Source organism: Dunckerocampus dactyliophorus, chromosome 2 (genome assembly GCF_027744805.1).
Source record: "Dunckerocampus dactyliophorus isolate RoL2022-P2 chromosome 2, RoL_Ddac_1.1, whole genome shotgun sequence".
In the NCBI taxonomy this organism is placed as follows: Eukaryota; Metazoa; Chordata; class Actinopteri; order Syngnathiformes; family Syngnathidae; genus Dunckerocampus; species Dunckerocampus dactyliophorus.
The window spans coordinates 14570101-14594099 of NC_072820.1; the positions used below are offsets into that span (position 1 = coordinate 14570101).

Sequence of the window (23999 nt, forward strand, 5' to 3'; positions counted from 1 at the left end):
TGGGGGAGGATACAAATACTTACAGTGAACTACAGTGCTAACATTACAGTCTCATGAGACTCTATCAGCAACATCATGAGGCTAGCTTGCTGAAGAAAAACAAAATGATCAAACTTAGTATAGTTGGCAGTTCAAGCTCTAGTGTCTCATAATACTGTTATGACATCATTAAAAAGTCAATTTTACATGTTATATGTGAAAAAAATGGCAAAAAGTCAAATCTAAATCTGTCTGCTAAATATTGAAATAGTGAAAAATGGGTTGTAAAACAGCCCATTAATAACATCAAAATATTGCACTTACTTTTTAAATAACATTTTGTAACGTAAACGTTGCATTTGGCGTCCTACAGTCTGTGGGGTCCTAAGTCCTCCCACCACGCCGCTGTAGAGCACACACGTGGTCACGTGACTGCTGCCAACAGCTGTCAGTGATTGAAGCATAAAGTTCGGCTTGTTCCTCTTAGCGTGGAATCCCTTTAAAAGTACAGATAACCTCATCCGAATTTGTTCACTACTTTCACATGTAAGTTGTACAGTTATTATTTGATGTTTTCAATAGGGTTTATGACAGCTAACTTGCTAACAAACACATGCTAATATCTCCGAGCATGTCGCTTCACGACGCCACTATCGTCTCGTTGAAGCCAAGAGAAATATTTTTCACTCTTTGCTCGTTTATATTATATTAACATTTACCCGGTAATGTCATGATTTAGCGCCGGTCGTCCCACAGACTGCGGCCAATGGAGGAGCAGCAGCTCCTCGAGTCGGCTAAAGACGGGAGTCGCTTTCATGTTCAGAGGCTCCTTCAGTCGAGGATCGAACAAAACACTTCTCTCAACATCAACTGTCGCTGTAGGCAAATTAGATAAATAGCTAATTGTCATAACTTGGCTTGCGCTTAAAGTGATGGTAAAACGTTAATTTTCCTCTATGTGGCTCCCAGCAAAGTCCAAAGGCACGCCGGGATGGACGCCTCTTCACATGGCATGTTACCATGGAAACACGGATGTTGTGGAGGCGCTACTAAAGGTGAGGCACCCAAGTTTAGATTTTTTGGTTCAATATCTTTGATGTTGTTAATTTGCAGGCAGGTGCAGATGTGAATGTACAAGATAACATGGGTGATACACCTCTACATAAAGCATCCGACACAGGAAGAAAGGTAAAGAACAAGACAGGCATGATGGGGGTATTCTGCGAAAGTGACTCAAGCGACCCAGGCTTTATGCTCAAGATGCGGCTCAACAAACCCTAAAATCCCCAAACAGAATTAAACCTTACTGCAACGGTGGTTATCAACTTACTTTGTCAAGTCCATTTCTCAGCTTTGTGCTCAGTGCGCGTTCACATAAAAGGGGTCGTGTGAAGTCATATTCCGTGCAAAAATGAAGCGATCCCAGCCGGTGTATTTCACACAACATGAGCAAGTAATTATTATGGAGCGTTATGAGAAGTTCAAAAAGATTATCATTGCCAACGAGGGAGAAAGTTTTCATTGGGGTAGCCAAGATGAGACCATTGCCCACATAGGGGTGGCAATAAATCGATACCTCAAATGTCTAGATGGCCACCACATAGCTCCGCCACTGTGCAGTAGCACACTGTATTGGTTTCTACGTCACACTACAAATTGCATGTACACAGTAATTCCGGGCCAAAATGAACATAGTTCGCACCATCAGATTTTAATAAAATTTTATCTGCAAATAGATATTAAAGTGAATTTATATCCTACATACATTTATCTTGTCCTGAAGCGATCTATGAGTTTGAAAGGCTTTAAGTCAGACTTCATGTTCAAAGCCGTCATATGACTAGAGGTGGTCTACCACAGTATAAATACGATGCGAAATTGAAGAGGAAAAGTAATCTACCTAACAAACATGTATATGAATGAAAATATACCCGATATATGAAAAAGAAGCATTTTCACAGAAGTCCCCACGGACTCTCCTAATCAAGCGCGCACACAGGGCGTCAGATTTTACCGTCGCTTGCTTCCGGCAATTTTTACATTCCTACTCAGGATAGGCTGCACATATAGAAAATGGATGGATGGAAGGAGCAAGCGAGTTTGCTACTAGTCACCCACGTTTGTTTACACGCTTGCGAGGCGGTTTGATGACGTCATCTATTGCGCGCCAGCAAATAAGGGAGCCCATTTTTGCAGAGCTGCTGGAAATGTGAATTTCTCTTGGAGTAATAAAGTATCTATCTATCTATGTATGTATCTTGTGGAATTAAGACAGCCGCCACAATTGGCTGCCTTTCAAGCAGCTCTGTTTGTTTATTCAAGCACGTTTTTAGGTGCAATGAGAGCGACTTCCGACATTGGTGTGATTCCCCATCTACCCATTTATATAGAGGCGGGCCTCGATATCAAGCACATTTAGCAGATTGTATGACACTTTTTACAGTTAAAATAAGACAAATAATTCCAGGTGGACTGTTAGAATTCTAAGTGTAAAATAGTGTGCATTTATCAAATATTTAGTCTGGTCCCCGGGCCAATTTTGTTAACTCAATGCGGCCCGCGAGTCAAACAGCTTGCCCACCCCACATTCTAACGAATGTAAATATTGTGTGTTCTGAATGTGTGTCGATTGGTTATGTAACTTCTGGTGTAAATTGACCTCTCATATTTGGTAATAGTAGAAAGGACACGTACGACCAAATACAAATTAATGGAACGGATATTGAAAAAGTGGAAGAATATAAATTCCTTGGGGTTATAATAGATGAAAAAATGAGTTGGAAATCTCATATTAAATATATACAGCAAAAGGTGGCGAGAAATATCTCTATATTGAATAAAGCAAAATATCTTCTTGATCAAAAATCACTCCACACTCTGTACTGTTCCTTAGTATTTCCATATCTAACGTATTGTGTGGAGATATGGGGAAATAACTACAAAAGTAATCTTCACTCACTCACTGTACTGCAAAAAAGATCTGTGAGGATAATTCATAATGCCAAGTATAGAGAACATACAAACCCTTTATTTTTAAAATCACAGATATTAAAATTCGCAGATTTAGTACACTTTCAAACCGCTAGAATAATGTATAAAGTTAATAATAACTCGTTACCCAAAAATCTAATCAAGTATTTCTCAATCAGAGAGGAGAAATATGATCTTAGAGGAAAATTAAACCTAAAACATTTATATGCGAGAACAACGCTGAAAACCCATAGCATTTCCGTGTGTCGAATTAAATTATGGAACGGATTGAGTAAAGAACTCAAACAATGTACAGAGATGAGCAAATTCAAAAAACAATACAAGCAGTTGATGTTTGCCAAATACAAGGCAGAAGAGTCCTGATTGTTCTGTCAGGTTTGTTATTTTATTTTATTTATTTATTTTTTTATTTTCTATTTTATTTTATTTTATTTTATTTTTTATTTATTTAATTAAATTTTATTTGTTATTTATTTATTTCTATTTATTTATTTATTTATTTTTTAATAATTTTCTTTGTTGTGTTTAAAAAAAAAAAAAAAAAAAAAAAAAAGCTTTGTTCTTATTTATTTATTTATTTATTTAGTATTGTCATCATATTATCATTATTATGAATGTTCTCTCTTTTTTTGGGGGGACGGTTATCTCACCGTTATCTATTATGTGTTATCCTGACTATCACTGAAAACATGACATGGAATCCAGGAAGTGAACTACATGTACTGTACTAGATGTAGAATGGATGGGGGGTAGGATTAAATAAGCTTTGCTTCTTCCTACTCCTTTTGGACATGTGGAACTGTCAAAAAATGATTCACGAGATGTATTCCATTGTAACCTTCATGTTCAAATAAACTAAACCAAACCAAACCAAACCAAACCAAGACTTCTTGTTGAGATTGATCTTTACTTTGGAAAGTGTGCCGGGGTAAAAGCCAAAGAATAAGCAAAACACAAATAGTTCTTTTTAGGCTTGCAGAACTGAGCTTTCATGAGGTACTCATAGCTCACACTCAAGTTGGTGGCCTCACAGGAGATGTCATGCATGTCTGAGGTCCAGCTTTTGCAATACAGTAGATCCCAGCTATTGACTGAGGCTACGTTCTAAAACGTGAATAATGCAACAGCAAAATGCAACAAAATGGAGAGTGCAGCATACAAGCATATTCAAGAGTCAAAATGTACGCTGCGTATAACAAATTCAGACATGTTGGCAGGACTGTACTAATATTAAAAGTCCTGTCTGCCTCTCACACCCCCCGATAGTTCACCGCACCCCCTCAATTTGAGAAGCACTGGTTGTAGGGTGATGTGCAGGCTTTCATTACATTTGATATTCATATGAGCTAGTCTGTTTGATGCAAATTAAGCAGAAGGTTTGGACCTTCGCTGTGAAAAAGAAATGGCATAAACGGACCTAACTCAATTTTAATTGAAGACCCCTCCCCCTAAGCCTTATTCTATACATCTCCCTGTTATTGAACACATTTAAAATTCAGTTTTAGACATTAAGAAACTATTACATGCATACTGTACATATTGTACTAAGAAAACGTGTAGTTACTTTAACAAGACATGATGTGTATCTTCCTGCTGGAAAATATTGACAGCGCCCTGTGCTGGATTCATAGCTGCAGCATTCTTTTTTGCCTGCAGATAGTGCCATCAGACCATTTTCTTACCTTTTAAAAAAATGATTTACAATTTAAAGCAGAAAATGGAAATCCACAAATATGCAGGGGTGCGACGCAAACATGGGGGGGGGGGTCTATTGTACTGTATACTGTACTGTGTTGCAAAAAATCCAAAGGAAAATGAATGGCAAATCAGTAATCCATTCATGCTTGCTGAACTATCCTCATGATGTATGCAGATGTCATGCCATTTGCTGACGTCACATTGTCATAAGTGTCAGAATTCATGCTTGCTGAGCTGAATGACTTTCTTTCTGTCTATACTTTGTCATCACCCTCCCCCCCACGCCCACAGGAGATAGTTCTGTTGCTCCTGCGTTACGATGCCTTTGCCAGCGTAATCAATGGAACTGGACAGATCCCAAAGGATGTCACAGATGATGATGAAATAATTACCATGCTGGAGGGTATGCTTCTATCATGGAATAAATGGCTTTTGGCTCTGGTTCTACTTCTAAAATAATAGTTTTTTTGCACTGCAGCTGCGGAGAGAAGAGAGGCGAGGAGACAGGAGGAGAGACTTCTGGAAGCTGCCAGAGAGGGGGACGTCTCCGCTCTGTCCAAGCTGGTTAGAGGCGAAGTGCTTCTGTCAAATTAGGCAGCTGAACGGATTGTGTTGTGAAGTGATGATCACACATATCATGGAGTCAAAGTCACTCATCAGAAAAAATATTGGCAGATAGAATGCAATGCTTGTCTGATGAAATGGAAGTTTATGGAAATTAAAATTATTACTCTAATTTTCCATTATGTTTGGTGGCAGTGTACACTCACTGGCCACAATATTAGGCACACATGCACGATCTAATGATTTCCAAGAGCTGATAATGCAAAACTTTCTTAAGCTTCATGAAAGGGACACAATATTGGAAATAAACAAAAGAAATATTACCGGTCTCAACTATGTAAAGGCAAAATCTAATAAATTGTGCAGTGACTATTTTTGGGTGTGGTAAATATGCTTAATATTGCTTTATGTCTCCTTTAGCTCAGTGGAAAGGAAGCCGTGAACGTTCACTGCAAGGATTCGGTGGGGAACACGCCCTTACACTGTGCTGCCTATAGAGGGCACAAGCAGTGCATAATACAACTGCTCAAATGTGGTGCCTGCCCCACTGTCAAAAATAACAAAGGTACTGTATGGCGTAATTGAACTCAGTGTTTTATTTCGGTAGTCGTGTGGCTAAATTAAATGATGCTGTGTTACAGAGCAGACATCGTTGGACCTAGTACGCACTGATGAGCTCAAGCAGATCCTAACTGCCCATCAAGACAAGGTGACCTAAAAGAGTGATTATTATGTTTTTGTGTAATTTCTGGCAGCCCCAACACAGAGAAATGTTTCAACTTTTGGCATCTCATAGTGCCTTTGTTGCTGTCCCTTTTCTATGTGTCCTTTCACACTCCTGTGACCAGCACCTGCTCCCTTGTTCAGACAAATCCAGCACTGTGGCGAGCCCAGTTGAACCTTGAGCTAAAATACAAACAAACACAATGCCTGTATAGCCACTTGTCTGACAAATTTGTCTGTTCCCTCTTTTAACAAAGGATGGAAGCAGCCGAGTGAAGAAGATTGAAGGCCCACTCTGGAAGGTACCCAGATGTCAAAGTGTGTTCCTTTGCTCTCAACGTGACGAATGATGTTTCTGCTCAGACCACAGCAAATATTATATATAAAATAGCTAAAGCTTTATCTATAAAGATAAAACTGTATTGCATGCGTACGTACAATATATAAAGGATCATTAGGTTCATTTTCTTTCCTATCCATTTTTAAAATTTATAATGATCAAATTTCACAGAAAACAACATCAAAAGTAAGGGTTTTTACTGTTACAGTCATTGTATTTGTTTATATATACATATCTGCCACAGAGTTCACGCTTTCTTGGATGGCGTCTCAACTGGGTGGTAATTGAGGACGGAACCGTCTCCTGGTACCACAGACAGTGAGATCATTTTTTCAGTATACTATGTTTTGTTGTAGTAGTTAGTTTGCAGTAGAATTTAATTCAGAATTCATGTATTTTATCTCATTAGGTAGTGCAAGGTGTATGTAATAGAGCATCCTGGGAGTGTAATGATAGCTGTGTAGGAAAATGACTTTTTTGACAAGAGTGCCAAGTTGCCAATTATTTTACAATTATTTTTTAATTATTTTTTTTATTTTTAATTATTTTTTTAAAAAGTACAATTAACAATATTGTACCTTTTTCTGTCTCTTTCCAGGGCTGAATCAGTGGCTGGTGTAAGAAAACAGGGCTGGAAATCTTTAGCAAAAGCTTACTGCATGGTATGGAAAGAAGGTTACATCCTCCTGTATTTCTATTAAATACCTGTATAACATGTACATATGCATTTGTGGCCATCCTGGTAGCTGCCCATATCTGTGCAACAGCTTTCTGTGATGTTGATGTATGTTTCTGTGATTCTAGGTCAAACCATGGGATCATTGCTTCTTCATGCTCAGGTGTGCTGATGATTCTGCGCTCTGTTTTAAGGTGCCCTCAAAGATGGACTCTGTTGCAACAAGAAAAGTAAGCTGTCATTCCCCTACTGTGTTAAGTCACCTCATATTGATGCAGCGACAGACTGTGCGTGTCAATGCTACAACTAATTCTCCTCTAGATGTGGTTGGATGCTTTTGAAGCGCATTCGTCTTACAGCACTCAAAACTGCACCCAGCAAGAATTGATAGAACATGCGGACACAGAGGGGGGCGACTTTGCAACCAGCAACATAACTCAAGCTGTGCAAGTAAGATTAAAACTAATAGGCTGATGACAGAGCATCAGGCCTTCTGTTCACTCCCCAGTCTGTCCCTTGTACTTGTAGGCCGCCAGTGCATGCCAGCAGAAACTGGAGAGTGAGGTGTCCATTTTCCAATCTATGGTGAAGAATGAGAATTGTGGTGAGTGTCCAGAATCTGTACTGATTTAAATATGATCAAGTTGTTTCATGTATGAATTAATGTGTGAAGAAGACATTCATTTACACTTAACGAGGAATACACTGACTACTTATTTCTTATTCTTTCCTTTTAACAGACCTGGCTGCATCTCTTCTACTGAAAGCTAAAGAGACCAGCGAGCTCTCCAGTGAAACAAGTGCTGCTCTCCAGCTCTGCCTTCAGTTGTTGTCCAGTCAAGAGGAGGTAGCGTAATATTTGAACTTTTTGGGGGGAAAATTTCCCCCTCTCCCTAGACCAGTGGTCGGCAACCTTTACCATCAAAAGAGCCATTTTACCACCTCTTCCAGTAAATAATAGAGGAGCTGCAAAACATTGCACAGCTTATAAACTTTGTAGAGTGAATGTGTTGGCCTACTTTGAAGTAATTTAATCACTGAACTATGTGTCTGTTCCCGTATTTGTGTAAAGATAGAAAAGCCCATCAGAGTTTACATATCTGCATATCACTGCTGTCTGGTCAATATCATTTACATCATTTGACTGAATATGCTTGTGTTGATTTAATGTCGTATAATCACTCAGTAGTGATGTAATCACTTAGTCTACTAGTGATGTTTGTTGCCATTCTATTGGTCCTGTCCTTGACTGTCTTTGCAGAGAGAGGCATTTCTTTAATTTTCAAAATAATTTCCTGTTTCTTTTTTAATTTGAAGAATAGATGCTCTGATATTTTTAGGAACAATTCGTTCATGTATTCTCCATATGTGAATGGCTTCCCCCTCCTTGCACTCTCCAGTGCTGCCACAACACTAGCAGCTGTCATTCAGTTTGGAACATTCATCTGCTCAACCTTCCGTAGTAGTTCCGAAATCACTATCTTATGCCCATCTGCAGTTGGGTACTTTTCAGAAAAATATGAGTGCTTGTTTTTAAAATGTCTTTTAACATTACATTGTCGGTTGTTTAGTCATTTCTTGCCACATATCAAACACACAATTTAAATTTGATTTATTTATACAGCGCTAAATCACAAGCACGGGTAAGCCAGCGTCATTGTCAGTGAAGGCAAAGGAATATGTCCATTCAGAATTCACTTCTATTTTCCCAGAAATGTGTTCTTTTTATGGACATATTCATGGTTATGGATACTGTATCTTACCGTGGGGGTAGCACACTCAACAAGACGTGTCTTTCGCCCCTCTTCCCCTTCTTTTGCTCATCCAATCACCAGTTTGAACCCAGTCTAGATGCATTCACGGACTTGTGGTGAGTTGGATATTTCAAACTCTTTTTGAAAATGCACATTTTCTCCATTTTGATGTTTTTGGGAAAAAAAAAAAAAATCACTGAGCTTGATGAAGGGAGCCGCACTTAGGAGGCTGAAGAACTGCGTGCGGCTCTGGAGCCGGGGGTTGCCGACCCCTGCTCTAGACTGTCCTCTGTAGCCGTAGGAACCAAAAATCAAGTTCATTTTGTTTTTAACATGGTTGCGGTTAGCTTCACAGGTTTTAAAAAACCCTGAAGTCCTCTTGCAAGTTCTTCCTGATTTTGACTGACAAAACGCTTTAAGTTATCATTAGCTCTATATGATCATCAACTCCTTGAATTTTACGCAGTTTTTCTTGCGAGTTCATCCTGGCTCTACTTTGACTGGTTATAAATTAATCTAGCCCCTCCTCTTTACGTTAGCACCTTCATATACCAATCAGGTGGAAGGTGGTGCTCACACGTGGTCTGATCCACTTGTCCCAATGACCAGGATGTTCCCTTGTGGAGGGTGGGAGGAGGAGAGTTGTTGTTCAGTGTTGTAATAATTGGGAAGGATCTCTTTTTATGCTTAGGTCTGCATTTAGCATGTGGATCAGTGCACACTCACACACATGAACACGTGGGGAATAAGCTGTGTTTTAAGTAGAGGAAGGAGCTGAGGGATGTGGGTTAATTGGTAGGCTTCACTGTCACAAGCTGAAAAGACTGAACAAAGAGGACGCAAGGACGACTCTCTCATCCAGCATTTGCGCAGGTACACATTCTGTTCTGCAGTCAGTTCTGTTTGCTCCCAATTTGGCTTAAATTTATTTAGCTGTATTGTTAAGAGTTGGTCTGAATATCTGCAAAGCTTTCAACAATGGACTCCTCTTCTTTGAAACTGGGCGTGCTAAAAGTGCTAATGACTGTAGCACCACCTGTCTTCTACTTTTTATGAAATCAGCCTTTGATTAATTTGGTCACCCTTCATAGATTAGATTGTAGACTTTTTTTAAGCTTCTGAAGCTTCTGAGATATGTATTATGTATGACATCTGGTCTCTGTGTTTCACAGAAGTATAACATTTGGATGAGAATTAGTGATGTGATACTGAAATATCTATGCTTCTGATACCCACTCTCCATTCTTTGAAATCGCTTCTTAAGTCAAAATATCTATACCAGGGGTAGGGAACCTGCGGCTCGGGAGCCAGATGTGGCTCTTTTGATGACTGCATCTGGCTCTCAGACATTTCTTAACACCATAAAATGTGTTTATTTTAATTTGTTTTCCTGACATTTTCAAGTAAAACATGACAGAAATCACAGTGTTAAAAATAACACGCAAAATATGCATCCATTTTTTTTTCTAGTGCAATGCCAGCTGTCCTTCCCATGTTTTCCATGTCAGACACCAAAACTTGATTATTATTGGGGTCGTCCCTCCTTTAATCTTATAGTCAGCTAGCTAATTGTGCAGAGACAACCCTTTTGATGAAAAAGGGCGCAAAACCATGCAGCACCAGAAGTCACATTAATGGTAAAAAGTTATTTATTATTGGTCAGCTTCGACATAACATTATTACAAAGAATACATTCAGAGACTTATTATATTCTAAAATTGTTAGTCTTCCTTAAATATGCACACATTTGGTTGTATTCGGTGTTAAAAAATATGATATGGCTCTCACGGAAATGCATTTTAAAATATGTGGCTTTCATGGCTCTCTTGGCCAAAAAGGTTCCCGACCCCTGATCTATACTTTTGATAGTCATCTGAGGAAGAGTTGAAACGTTGAGCGATTGTAAACGGTGCCATGTGGGAATTGCATACAACTTTTTTTTATTGTTTTAAAATACTGTTTTTTTACATATTTTGTCCTCTATTTTTCTCTTGTTATATATTAGCTTGGCTGTATTGAAGATGACCCCATTACCTCGAAATACTTCATGGTTTAAAATAAATAAATAAATGAATGAATAAATTACCAGTATGTGACAGAGGAGTGAATGAATAATGGGTTCACGTCACTGTGAAGCGCTTTGGGTACCTTGAAAAGCGCTATATAAAAGCAAATGTATTATTATTATTACTCTGATTAATTATTAATTTATACATTTATTTAAATTAATACTTTTTTTGTTAATAAATTAATTAAATGTCCTGTATTCTTCCGTTATGATATGAAATACACTTTTTTTAAATTTACCAAATTCATTAGGTGAATTTGCAAAGTATCGGTATCTGATTGGTATCGCCGATTCCAGCATGAATATTACTCAGTATCGGATCGGAAACAAAGTCAGTGGTATCGAACATCACTAATGAGAACCAGCTGGACAACAATAACTAAAGTTGCGTGTTTACACAGGGACGTGTGCACGGCCTGTCCACATTATCATTGCATGAATGGCCAGCAGCTGCTGTCCTGTCAGAGGAGTAAACTGGCATGGTTATCACAGGAAATCCATAAAGCGTTTCAAGTATGAAAACGATGTACACTAAATTAATTACGGACAACTGTATTGTGTAATCGCAGGAAAAATGTCTTCACGAGCCCTTTTCTTGTGTTAAGCTGCTGCAACTTTATATATCATAAGTGGATTATGTATTCAACAGTGCTGAGATTGGCTGTATTATACAGCATTAACTCTAATTCCGCCATCCCATTATCCTGGTACTCCCTTGTATGCTGTCTGTTATACTATAGGAATAGTACTGGTGTGCTGCCGTAGTTTTACTTTACTGTGCATAAGATAACAGGTGATAACTGAAAAAGACAACTCGGTATGTTTACAAGCAGTCAAATAACCCTATAATAACCGGAATATTAGCAATAACCCGGCTGCCCATGGCCATGTATACACCAATAACCCTTTTGAAAAACGAGAATATGTTCATGAAAACCTGAATATTACCCCTGGGTTACTCCTTTTCTAACCCGAATATTGGATCTTGTATACGACAATCTGCACATGCACATGTTCTATTGGAAAGGAATCTTGTGTCTTTGGCCGGAACTACTTGTAAACATGACGACACGCAAAACCCGAGGAGGAAACAAGCCACCTGGTTAGTGTGGTGAAAGACAGGAACATTATGTCTTTTATTGATGGAAGAAAGTAGCGCAATAGCGAAATCTATCAGAAGATGAGCAAGCAGTTATGTGAAACAGGGTTTGTACGAGTGCATCTTTAAAAGTGTCCGGGGGGCTCTTGGGATATAGCGTGGATGTGGATAATGATGAAAGTGAGACAGAATAGTGCCAAGTACTGGTGGTGGGTCAGTACCAGCACCAAAACGCAAACAAAGGCGTTCATTATCCACTGTGCCGGTGTTGTTGTTTTTGGATACAGGAAGAAGAAGCGGAAATGACGCGGTTGCGTCATGACGTTTACCGTGTGTCAAAACATTGTCCGTGCAGGTTTTTTGGTTGTTTTTTTTTCACGTCAGGCATGTAAACGGGTTATTCCGAATGTTTCAGAAACCGGAATATTGACCTTAACATTGACCTTAACCCGAATATTGACATACTCTCTGAATAACCCGTTTCTGTGCGCGACTTGAAAAAAAACCCCGCACGGATAGTCTCGACGGACGGAAAACATCATGACGGAATGCACGTCATTTCTGCTTCTTCTTCCTGTATCCAAAAACAACATCGGCATGGCGGATAACGCCTAGTTTGCGCCACCTTGTGGGGTTGTGACCCACTGACTGTCATCTCTAATCCAGGAGGGGTTTCATGAGTATATCTGCTGCTGCACTGGTTTCCCTCTTTTAGGCTCATTTGAGTCTTCTAAAGGAGATATTTGACCTTGGCTGTATACAATTTGGGTTATTGACTGTATTCTTAGCCAGGGTACAGCATCAGTGTGCACGTGTGTGGAACTGTCACAAAGTCTCCCCTGAGGTTTTTCACATCCATCAATGGAACAACGCCCATTTTACTATAGTTCCTCTCACATCTCTACCCTTGGGCATGTTCGCCAAGGACAAGCATCCCTCCCAATTCCCACCGGCAATGGCATACAGCATCAACAGGGCTTAAAATAGCTCCGTTTGTGCTCAGGCAAAAGGGGATGCAGTGAGAGCAAAAGAGCTGGCACCGATTATTACACAATAAAAGTGTTCTCTTCCTGGACAGGCTTTTGAGCCAAGAGCCTGAACCGGTGTGCTATCACACATTTATCATCCCATTCCAAAGAGGCTCAGTTTAATAGGGGTCGTAGTGAGAAAGCAAATTGTTACCATTAGCAAGGGACTGTGGCTATGTGTCAGAAAGATTAGATGTGGTTCAGGTAGTTTTACTAGATTTTTAAAAGGGTTCCGACAGAGGAAATACTGTTGGGAGTACCCAGTGGTACTTGTGTGTAGGATTCCGTTGTAAAGGAAGATGCTAGTGAGGCCAGGGGTTGGCAGCATTTACTATCACAACAGACATTTTTCTCCTCTCTTTCAGTAAAGAAAAAACATCACACAGCTTATAAACTTTTCAAAGTTTGAATATTTTTATATTTTACCTAATACAACAAACAGAAGTGCAGTGTGCATGTGTATTGCATGGCAACTAGTGGGCTTGTGATAGTACTGCTGCTGGTTAAACCTCATTACCGGACACCTTAAGAAATGTGCAGCAACAATGAATTGACAGCTGAACTCTCAATCAGTGGACATATGCAGTCGCCGGTTCGAGCCCGGCGTGTGCAGGGCTGCACTGTGAGGATAAGTACTGTTACACTTGTAGGTGTACTTTGAACTAAATTACTGTACCACTTTTCACAAATTGTTGAGTACTTATTTTGAAAATGTCCCTAAGATAAGCACTCACTCACCAGTATCTTCTCTGACAGCAGACCATCTCGCTCAATATGATTTTGCATAGCCATGGCGGAAGTAGCACGTAATTGAGATTGTACAGTATCTAAAGCAGGGGTCTCAAACTTGCGGGGCCACAAGAAGTTAACTGGAAAGATCCGGTAGCATAGTTAAAAGTGTAGTCATAGTCAAATTATGGACGTTGGCTGAATAAGCAGTATGGAAGAAGTTTCTGACAAAAATAGGACACACGGGTGGCATGGCAGGCATTTTAGAGTCAATGTATTGTATTTATTTATAAATGGATTATTTTACCTTGATCACTCAGTTATAATGCAACAACTTTGTGGACACATTGACAATAGCATTGCATTTACTGTGCAAGTTCCTGTTTCTTTTAGACTCCCAACTTGATCATTGTGGTGACTTTACTTTTATATCTGCAGTATTTACACAACCAGTCAATTAGTTTCCTGATTTACACAATCAGTTTGTTGCTGATTCGGAAAAATGTCCCTGTGAACAGTCAGTAATGACAGATGAATGGAGCAAAGCTGCCCAAGACAATAGGAAACACTGATCTGCTGTATCTGTCAATAGCTTGGCTCGGGTTGCAGTAAAGGGACACACAATCCCGACCTTTAGTTCTCTGTGTTGAGGGTGTTTGGTTCCGATCAGGGGAAGCCAGATCTGATGCCAGGTTCTCAGCAAGTAGATGTCATCAGAGCCATGTTGGCCACTGCACTGAGCAGTGGACCAATACCAATCAAAACATGTGACCTCAACAAAATGTTTGTTTTAAAAAAACAAAGTTGATTTAAAAAAATTCAGTTAGAATAATTATAATAATAATTTCTTCCTCCCACATTCCAAAAACATGCATGTTAGGTTAACTGGAGACTCTAAATTGTCCATATGTATGAATGTGAGTGTGAATGGTCTATATGTGCCCTGCGATAGACTGGCGACCAGTCCAGGGTGTGCCCCGCTTCTCGCCTGAAGTCAGCTGGGATAGTGAGGATAAGCGGCATAGAAGATGGATGGATGGTGTATTACTGAGCCAAATGGACATACGAGCACAAATAGCTTGAGATTATGCACCAAGCAAAAATGCACAGCAGCACATAGCTAACATTTTAACATATTAAAGCTCACCTCTGTGCATTTACGCACAGCATTAACATTTGTGGACGAGGACAAGGTGAAAGGAAGAATAGAAAATACACTACACTATACTACACTACACTAGAAAGTCCCCTACTAACAAACATCCGACGTGCGAACATTCGGAGATACGAACACAAGCCGACTGGTCTATATTTTCATGTGTTTTGCCTTATAAGTCCATATTTATACTGCTACATGCTTGACTAGCAGAGGGCACTGTGACACTGCTAATGGGACCGGAAGACAGGACGAGGAAGAGGAGAGAGGAAGGCTAAGAGTTTTATGATATAACCTGGACAGAGCGTGTGATTAAAGTTTATGAAGAGTTAATAGGCCTGCTTAATTCTACACCACCCACAGAACACTACCTCTTTTAGAAGAGTCTGACGACGATTTGTCCTTTTTTTCAATAACTCCTCCTCCAACTCCACCACAACGACGTATGCTCGACCACTCCTCTTCAAAGGTAAATAACATTTATCATTACGTATTATTATATCATTTTTATTATTCTTTTTTCATTCATTATCCTCGTTTAATATTACTACTGCATCCAAACTCATATTTACATACATACACATACTGTATATGTATACACGTACATGTAGTACCTATATCATTGGTAATATGACCTTTTCCCCGACTTAAGAACAATTCGACTTAAGAACGGTCGTCTGGAACCAATTGTGTTCGTTAGTTGGGGACTTGGTGTACTCGGACTCGGTGTTGGAGAAAGTCACACACATTCTCAATCTGCGTCACACATGGTGTGCTCAAGGACGGCTCAACAAAGCAACTGCAACACCCGAAGAAGACACATTATTGGTGAAAGCATATTACTTTATATTATATATAATAATTATTATTATTTATTATTATATTATATATATTATACTTATTTATTTATATGAAATTCTAATTTACTTACACATGCAAAATTGTGGGAATGACAAATATTCATAATTAAACACCTTTAAATGCACAACGTCATCGTCAAACTTACTTATTTGTTCATCTAACACACACACAACAATGAACAACTTCATGCTGTCACCTTTCATCTGCACTGTACTTCGCTACTACCTGCACTGTGGCTGTTGTAGTCAAGCTGTTTTTAATTTTTATTCATGTCCCCCCTACGGCAATCTACCACACATACACCCATAATAAAGACTTGATTTTTCATAGTCATTGAATGCACCTTGCTGTCGTCTAGTGACGATGAGGAAGTGTCGTTCTCAGGACGATTAGACTAGAGACGTGTTTGTAAGTTGGAGATTCATATATGGTGTTGGAATTGCACTGCTGTTGATGTGTTCAGGTCAAAGCGTGGCAGACTCTGTGGGGACGCTATTGTGGCTCTGTCTGCTGTCATAACGGAGACATGTGGCTTGACATGATGCACATGCGTTAATCACACTAAAACTTTGAATTAATTAAATGCATTAGTTACCACCGTGAAGGCGCTATTTTTGACAGCCCTAATAATAATGCATGCATGTGTGTGTTTGTTGCATCCCTCCAGGTTTGGACCCTGAAGTTGGAGCAGGAAGTGGAGAAGAACAAAGCTCTGACAGAGGCGCTGCAGACCATAGCGACTGAGCACCACAAGCTCAAGCAGTCTCTGTGCAGGAGCAGGAGGTCATCCACTCTGAGCACACTCACTGAAGATGAATTCTATGATGCTTTGTCAGGTCAGCACACTGTTGTAGCTACTGATCAGATGTCAACTTCCTCCTACAAGTTGTTTGTTCACTAGCAACAGTCTCTCACAGGAATGGTTGCATCATTCATAGAGAGCACTGACCATACATTTTTTGCCTATAGACTCTCTAAACTGTGCTCAGCATTTCCTTGGCAAATGCAACTAACGATTATTTTAATAACTGATCAATTGGTAGATTCTTTTTTCAATTAATCAATGAATCAGATTTTTAAAAATCTTTAATGTCCGCCTCTTAGCAGCAGTCCCTTTTAAGAATCCATGAATGGACATTTTCCCTCCCGCAAATCATAGCAAAGAGGGCGAGAAAGAGGAATTTCTCCAACGCCAAAATTGAAGTAGAGAAGTATAAACAATCGGCTGACAAACATCATAAACACTGTACTGCAAATCAACGAGTCAGTGGCACAGACTGCCACATGTGCATCACCAATAAAATAAATAAGAAATAACAAACTTTAGGGGCAGGCTTTGCATTTGGCATCGGCTCATCTGCTCAGGGGGACGGTGCCTTGCGTGATGGTCAAGTTGTGAAGCATGTAGCAAGATGATGTGGCCTGCGCTGGACAGGCACAGCCATAGCTATTTGTAGTTTCACTGTTCTAACACTAGGTTTTGTGTGTACGCATGGTTAAGAGTTGTGCATGAATGTACGCGATGTCCTACAAACAAGTACAAGTGGATAAATCCCATACTTTGCGTGGGAATGTTCTTACGCACGCTCTACACACACATCTCTGCAGTGGTTTGCTTCGCAAGATATCAGAAAGAGGCAAAAATGTGGATTGCTCTTTTCCAAAGTCAAAGCTGATGCGTGTGACTATCTTGTTTTGCCTAAAACGCAAAGATAATAGGTCTGCTTTCATGGATGACTAAGGAAATTAAAAAATAGTCACATTTGAGAGGCTGAAATCAGGATATTTACATTTTTAAATGAAATGATTAATTGATGACCAAAATAGTTGTTGATTAATTGGATAATCGATGAATCATCGAGTCATCAGTTAATTTTTGCAGATCGACATGGCATTTCTGTTGAATATAATGTTGAATATAATTGCTATTAGTCAAATAATGGTTTTATTACATAGCTGATACATGCCAGAATAATATACCTGTGAGTGCCTGTGCAGCACTATACCAATATTGCCGTGATGAATGACAGAGAAGCAAACTGTGTCGCAGAAAGTGAAGCATCTGTGTGGATTCTCATTGGAACATAATGCTCAGGTGGGGTTTGGCTTTGCAGTAGGGAGGAGATAGCGGCAGTAGGGAGGTAGTTGAAAAGGAGCTGGAGTTGCATATTTGTGTTGTGTGAGGCTCCTGCTTCTTGCTCAAAAGCTGCCTTCTATTTATGGTATGATTCGCCATCACATGCGCCCTTCTTCCTACAGAGTCAGAGTCTGAGCTGTCTGTGAGCGGCTTTCTGTCGGTGGCCAGCAACTCCTGCGAAGAGGACGAGGGGAGCGACGCCCCCCTTCTCAGCAGCCTCTGCCATCCCAGCACACTCAGGGGGGCTGCCAGAATGTCAGGGGAGGGTAACCAAGGCAACCAGAACAATGCCGCCAAGAAGCACAGGTGGGACATGCTCCAGTTATGATGTCATGCTGGTTTGCTGGTGTGAATGATGACTGCTGGTCTCACATGTCCTCTGTTCTGTTCTGTTCTGTTCTGTTCTGTGTTTATAAGATCATTATCGCAGCAGGAGGAAGGAAAGCTGTCAATTCATTTTTATGTGATTTCTTGGCATGATTGTCTGATAACAGAGTAGCACACCTCAATTAACAAGAGAAGGTGTAACAGGATAGCTTCTTTCCATTATGCTGTGTTTTTACCAGCAGGTGTGTTTGTATGAGGACCCAATCCACAGAGAATACGCCTAGCCAACTGTGCATGAGCAATCTGCCTTGGGTTCTTTGTTGCTTGACGATGGGGCAAGCTTTCATTTCCGTTGAGGCTCATTCCAGCTTGGCTTCTCTTTCTTGATACAAGAAGTGATCCTTGAATTATTTAGCATCTCCTGGCAGAGACAGAGGTGAAACAAACAGAAAAAAAAACAGAACAGGCTGACTAGTTGTGTGTGCATCTGTGGACTAAAAGGATCAAACAAATCTGTCCTATACAAGGTTATATTGCAAAATCAAATGCATGTATGTTGTGTTCTCTTTATTCAGTGTGCATGTTGGAATTTAATTGCTTGAAATATTTTCTATTGCTTTTTAGACATACTGTATTTAGCATGTCTAAGCTGCCTTTGCATCATTTCATTTGAGAATAAAGAGAAATTCTTACTGTATTGACCACAAAAAGAACTTTGAGGTACATGTCACCTACAATAGGAAAAAGAGGCCACCTTTATGATCAGGAATGCAGAAATTTGGGGTAGGAGGAAGACTACAGTAAGTGGGCCAGAAGTGAGTACATCAGTGCTCTGTTCCTATAAGCACAGATGGAGCCCAAGCTCCCTCACTACCTGGCTTGTTTATTTAACAGAAATAATGGCTTGTGTTCGGGTAGACACCACATCTCCCTTCTGCACAAATAACTGTAAAACTGCATGTATGAGGACAGGCAGACACAGAAATGGGTCCATTTGCAAAGGGCAAAGAGGTTGCTGGTGAGCAATTTCTTCATTATACTTGACAAATGCGAGCCGTTTTCTATGCAGTAGTGTACAACATACTCACATGCGCGTGTAATGATGCACACGGCCGGACTGAACTCAGCTCATTAGCTTACAGGTGTAAGGTGACATTGTGCAGCTCTATTATATTCTATGGAGCTTTTAAAATAGCAAAATGTCCTAATGAGCTGTTTCCTTATAATCCCCCAGGGTTTAGCATACACTGTGTGCCTTGTTGAGAAAAGTGTGACTAGTGTAACTAGGTCGCTGCTCAGATTCTGTTTTTGTACATGTTCAACAAAACTGATCAATATACAGTAGTAGAGTGTATAGAGCGGTATTTATTTCTAACTGATTCGGGAGTTACTCTTTGCTGACGATGCCACCCTCGTAACCCACACAGAGACTGCACCAACTCCAGAGTCGTCATTCCCCGAGTGTGCTTGTCACAAATCGGCCTCGTCAGCCACCAGCACCTGCGCTAGACGTGGTCAATGCCCCTAAAATCTTCGTTCGTGAAGCCAAGCCAAGAGAGAAGATTTATTTCTAATACAAAACAAGCATAACCTACTCTTTTTCTCACCACTCTTGTTCCATAGAACTTCTCTGCCGGCTCCCATGTTTCCCCGAAATGACGTCAGCATCTGGAGCATCTTGAAAAAGTGCATTGGCATGGTGAGTGTAAACAAACATGAGCCTTCACATTGGTACACCACCTGTGTCTTTTTATCAACGTCATAACACACATGAGCTTTCAATGCTAACGTAGCCCTTGTCTGCGTTTTAAATACATTTATTCATGTGACATAGTGTACAATAGATCCCCGCCTATTGCAGCTCGACATTCACGCGCATATTTGCCTATGTATTTTTGTACTTTGGATACTGCTTTATTATGATTCTTAAACTTTCCCTTTCAATTTGGTATTAAATGAATATGCAGACTTAAACCATAGCCATCGTGAGTGGACACAAAAAGTGAAGCTCAAATTCAATCTATTCAAACGGAAGGATGCCAACATCAAACTGGAATAAAAGATATGTAGGATGATTACTTATCTATTTATCGGTGCTCACGTCAGACTTTATCAAAATGTGACCAGGCAAAATTCTTTTTTTTTTTTTTACCCAGAATTACTTTAAATTAATTAACCATTTCATTATGTTCAATATTTAAAGTTAATTAAAATGAAAAGGTTTATGTTTTTTAAGTGTGCAAGAGTAAGGGGTACATGGCTTCAGGTCAAATGTCTGAAGGGTTACGCCACTGTAAAGAGTTTGGGAACCACTGGTTTAGAACATCAAAAATTTTAGTGGGTGCATCCGTTATCCACTGTTTTTCGCCATTTGTGCGTGGGGTGTAGGTGGGAGGTGTCTTGGAACGTAAACCCCACAAATAGCGGGGCTCTGCTGTAGTCTCAGTGTACACGAACATCGCATAATGTTTTACAGTAAGATGAGTAGAAACAGTAAGGATTACTGGATCTCTGCTCATTGTCCCCGTGTTGTCTACTCAGGAGCTGTCCAAGATCGCCATGCCGGTGATATTTAACGAGCCCCTGAGCTTCCTCCAGCGAATAACGGAGTACATGGAGCACACTTACCTCATCCACCAAGCCAATGCCACCACAGACTCTGTCGAAAGGATGAAGGTGCCCATGTTCTTGTACCAACTTTTACATGACAACCGGCATTTGTGGCTTACAAAATGCACATTTGCACTTTCTTAAGCGCAGAGATTATAGTTACGAAGTTACAGGACCATGGAACCTCTTTCTTTGTTGTAAAATTCAGAGTTTGAAACACCATTGAGCAAGATGTCAGCATGTCTCACAAAACGCAACCATCCAAGTATAACAAGTAGGGATGCTCCGATCGCTTGGCCACTATCAAAACAGATTTCCGTGATCGCATATCATCGGCCTGTGCCGATAAATGCCTTTCAACAATGATCACAAAAGCTGCTCACCTCTGGCTCGTACTATTGCAGCATGCAGCCTGTAGCGAGCGTCTCCCGCCCATTTCACACTGCGCAGGCATGCCAAACCCAAAACAATCTTGTCTACCGTGTGGGACTTTGTCGTTTGTGAGAGTGATATGAATTTAGCACCTTGCAAAACATGCCACAAAAAATATCTCAGGGGTACGTGGCTTTAATATGGCATTTGAAGAGTATGGTTCATTTTCGAGGCTTACAATGTGTCTCATCAGTCAAACAGCAGCTAATTGTAGCCAACGCAGGACACGTGCCAGTCCAGTCAGAAGTCTAAAGCAAACAACCCAAAAATAATTGAATTTGTCGGACTAGATGACCATTCTTCGTCATCGGCGGAAGACACCGGGTTCGCTGGCTGCTCTCACTTGGAAGCCACCTACGAGCTAATGGAAGTCCTGCTAGATCTCCATCAATGTCCTCGATCTCACATCCAAAATCTCGTTAAAGAAGGCGTCTCGTCATTGGTAAGTTTAACCAGTGATATATGTTCTCTTGAAAAAGTATGTCAAATATGTTTTTGACTAAATTAAGGTGATTTTATGGTTCCCTTTTTCATCGTAAATTAAATCGTAGAATCATAAATTAAAAAATTTACACTTAATCTATGTGATTGGTATCGGTATTGGCCGATTTCACTCATGGATGATTGGTATCGGAATCGGCAGCATAAAACCCTGATCGGAGCATCCCTAGCAAATACAGATACGTGATGTCACATTTGAATGTAAGTGACCGTAAGCTGACTGCAAAGATGGAGTAGTCCGTGTACCAGAAGCTACAGTTTTCTTCTAAACGGAGAAAGAACATTCATCCATCCCAACATGTATTGCTAGAAAACGTTTTTTTCTGTAGCTTTTTCAGTGCAGAGAAAAACCTAACTTCTAATTGTATTATATAATTACAACCAGGAAAGGATGGCTTTCGGGGTGTCACGAGACACCCAACTCACGACACCAGATTGGGTCCACGAGACAAGATTTTAACATTCATTTTAAGAAAAGTACAATAATAAAAAAACATGACTGGACAAACTTTATTTAACCAAGTCACAAAACCATGCAGGTGCGTTTTGAAATGTTTGTCTCACAAATTGACGCAAAGCAATATCATTGTCAAGACCAAATAAACCACTGTTATGATAATATGTAATGATAATCATAATAAATAATATATCTTAATAATGCAATAGTTGCAGAATTGACGTTTGTCACATGCACTTTCTCGTAGTGAATTGTTACTGTGTCAAAGGTTTGCAGCATTTCTTGAAATGCTCACTTTTCAATAGGGATGTCAGCATTCATAATTTCAGCTTGTAGCTGAACAATGCCAGCTCACTGTTTTTGGCGTATCTACTTGTCTTTGTATATTTCCATCAGGGCTGTCCAGCTGTCCTTTTGATATTTATAATTTTAAAAAAGCTACTTTTTTATTGTGTGTTTTTATTAGTTTTTTTGTCTCAACAGTTTAGTTTTTTGTCGTTACATTGTGCCTTTTTGCTCTGTTTGTCCACTTTCGTTGAGTTGTTGTTTATTTTATTTTTGCAATGGGCCACGTTCCACACTTTGGACACTCATGCGTGTCTCACCAGGAAGGTAAGGTGCTGCCAGGCAAAGTGGGAGTTTGTCCAAACTGCCCGTCTCTGTCGGGTTGCACTGTGGAGGTTTTAGAACTTTCAAATCGGCATTGCACTGCTACAGCACAATCAGATGTGTGTTATCAGGACCCTGCAGGGAGGATACTTCACCTTTTGTTGACCAATTGTGTTTAATTACCGAATAAATGCATGACGCAAGAAACACGTCCTGTCCTTCACTTTTAATGCGCACCGTTACTGCCTAAATATAGACACCATGTCACTAAATTGTCAACGCGGCTCTCCTCTGAATATGAGGTGTATTATGAAGCGGAGTTATGATCACCACAATACGCTCTCATGTCTGACACAAGCTCCGGGCAGCCCTGGTGCCATCCCGTAGGTCTGGAGAACCAGAGCATAGAGCGGAAAGAGGCGCCTGCTGTGGCTGCCATGGTGCCCTGTTGTCGGACACCTGCTCCGAGCAGATCCGGTGCTGCTGCGAGTATTCATGTTGATGGTGACTAATGATAACGGTCATTATGGGTGCAGAAAAGTGTTTGATGGGGAAAAAAAAACACACGTCACTCGCTGATGCTGACACTGGAAACACCAAGGTGGGTTAGACTGCAGGGTTTAAAGTGTGTGGAAAGCATTTGATGTGCGGTTCCAATAAGGCTTTACACACTACCACTTCCATAATACGTTTATTATCATTTATAGTAGCGATGCCATAGTTACTGTAGCTTTGCTCCAAACGAGAAATCTTGTTGCGTTTTAATCTCGTGAGATCTCGTGACACCCCTAGTGGCTTATAATTTAGCCGCTTTGCACAGCGGATAAATATTAGGGGAAAAAAAGACCATTATTTTGCCATTCACATTTGTTGAATGGCAGTCGCCATTTTGTCATGCCCACAAGGCGTCTGTTCATACATGCCACTTCCAACGACATCCCGTTTTTCTCGAGTAAGCAAGGAAAGGAGAACGCAAAAATTGCATCTGTATTTTGTGCTTTCAGTACTACTGATCAGCCTCGTGACAGTACCACAACATTGCCTGTATATGGCATTGTATCTGTAAACTTTTCACATTTGGAATTGAATTTGTTTAATTTCACATACATTTTGAACTTTAAACCAATATATACATCAATTATAACAATATCATACCATACCACCATAAAAGGAATTTTACACTACAATTTCAGAAAAAGTAAAAATACAAGAAATAGGAAGAATTACTGTTGAGTTTTCCTGGGACCCACTCAATTTACC

General features: G+C 40.1%; 1 protein-coding gene across 9 annotated transcripts in view; it reads left to right on the top strand.

The window, feature by feature from the left end:
- Positions 1-402: 402 nt before the first annotated feature.
- The window catches only part of LOC129176545 (oxysterol-binding protein-related protein 1-like), a 30390-nt gene continuing 6793 nt past the window's right edge, over positions 403-23999 (top strand). For 6 of the 9 annotated variants that reach the window (XR_008569471.1, XM_054766660.1, XM_054766661.1 and 3 more), the window contains exons 1-19: positions 403-525; positions 719-857; positions 949-1034; positions 1093-1167; positions 4960-5071; positions 5147-5232; positions 5653-5797; positions 5874-5941; positions 6213-6257; positions 6540-6613; positions 6894-6957; positions 7100-7201; positions 7293-7421; positions 7500-7575; positions 7712-7818; positions 16334-16502; positions 17926-18109; positions 19754-19829; positions 20672-20806. Coding sequence is in view for 8 of the 9 variants with exons in the window: in XM_054766660.1 (XP_054622635.1) it covers positions 746-857; positions 949-1034; positions 1093-1167; positions 4960-5071; positions 5147-5232; positions 5653-5797; positions 5874-5941; positions 6213-6257; positions 6540-6613; positions 6894-6957; positions 7100-7201; positions 7293-7421; positions 7500-7575; positions 7712-7818; positions 16334-16502; positions 17926-18109; positions 19754-19829; positions 20672-20806 (1845 nt within the window). In the remaining variant the exon portion in view is untranslated. Of the gene's footprint in view, positions 526-718; positions 877-946; positions 1035-1092; positions 1168-4959; positions 5072-5146; positions 5233-5652; positions 5798-5873; positions 5942-6212; positions 6258-6539; positions 6614-6893; positions 6958-7099; positions 7202-7292; positions 7422-7499; positions 7576-7711; positions 7819-16333; positions 16503-17925; positions 18110-19753; positions 19830-20671; positions 20807-23999 lie in introns of those variants that run through there. The other 3 variants (XM_054766664.1, XM_054766662.1, XM_054766665.1) reach the window with 3 other exon arrangements.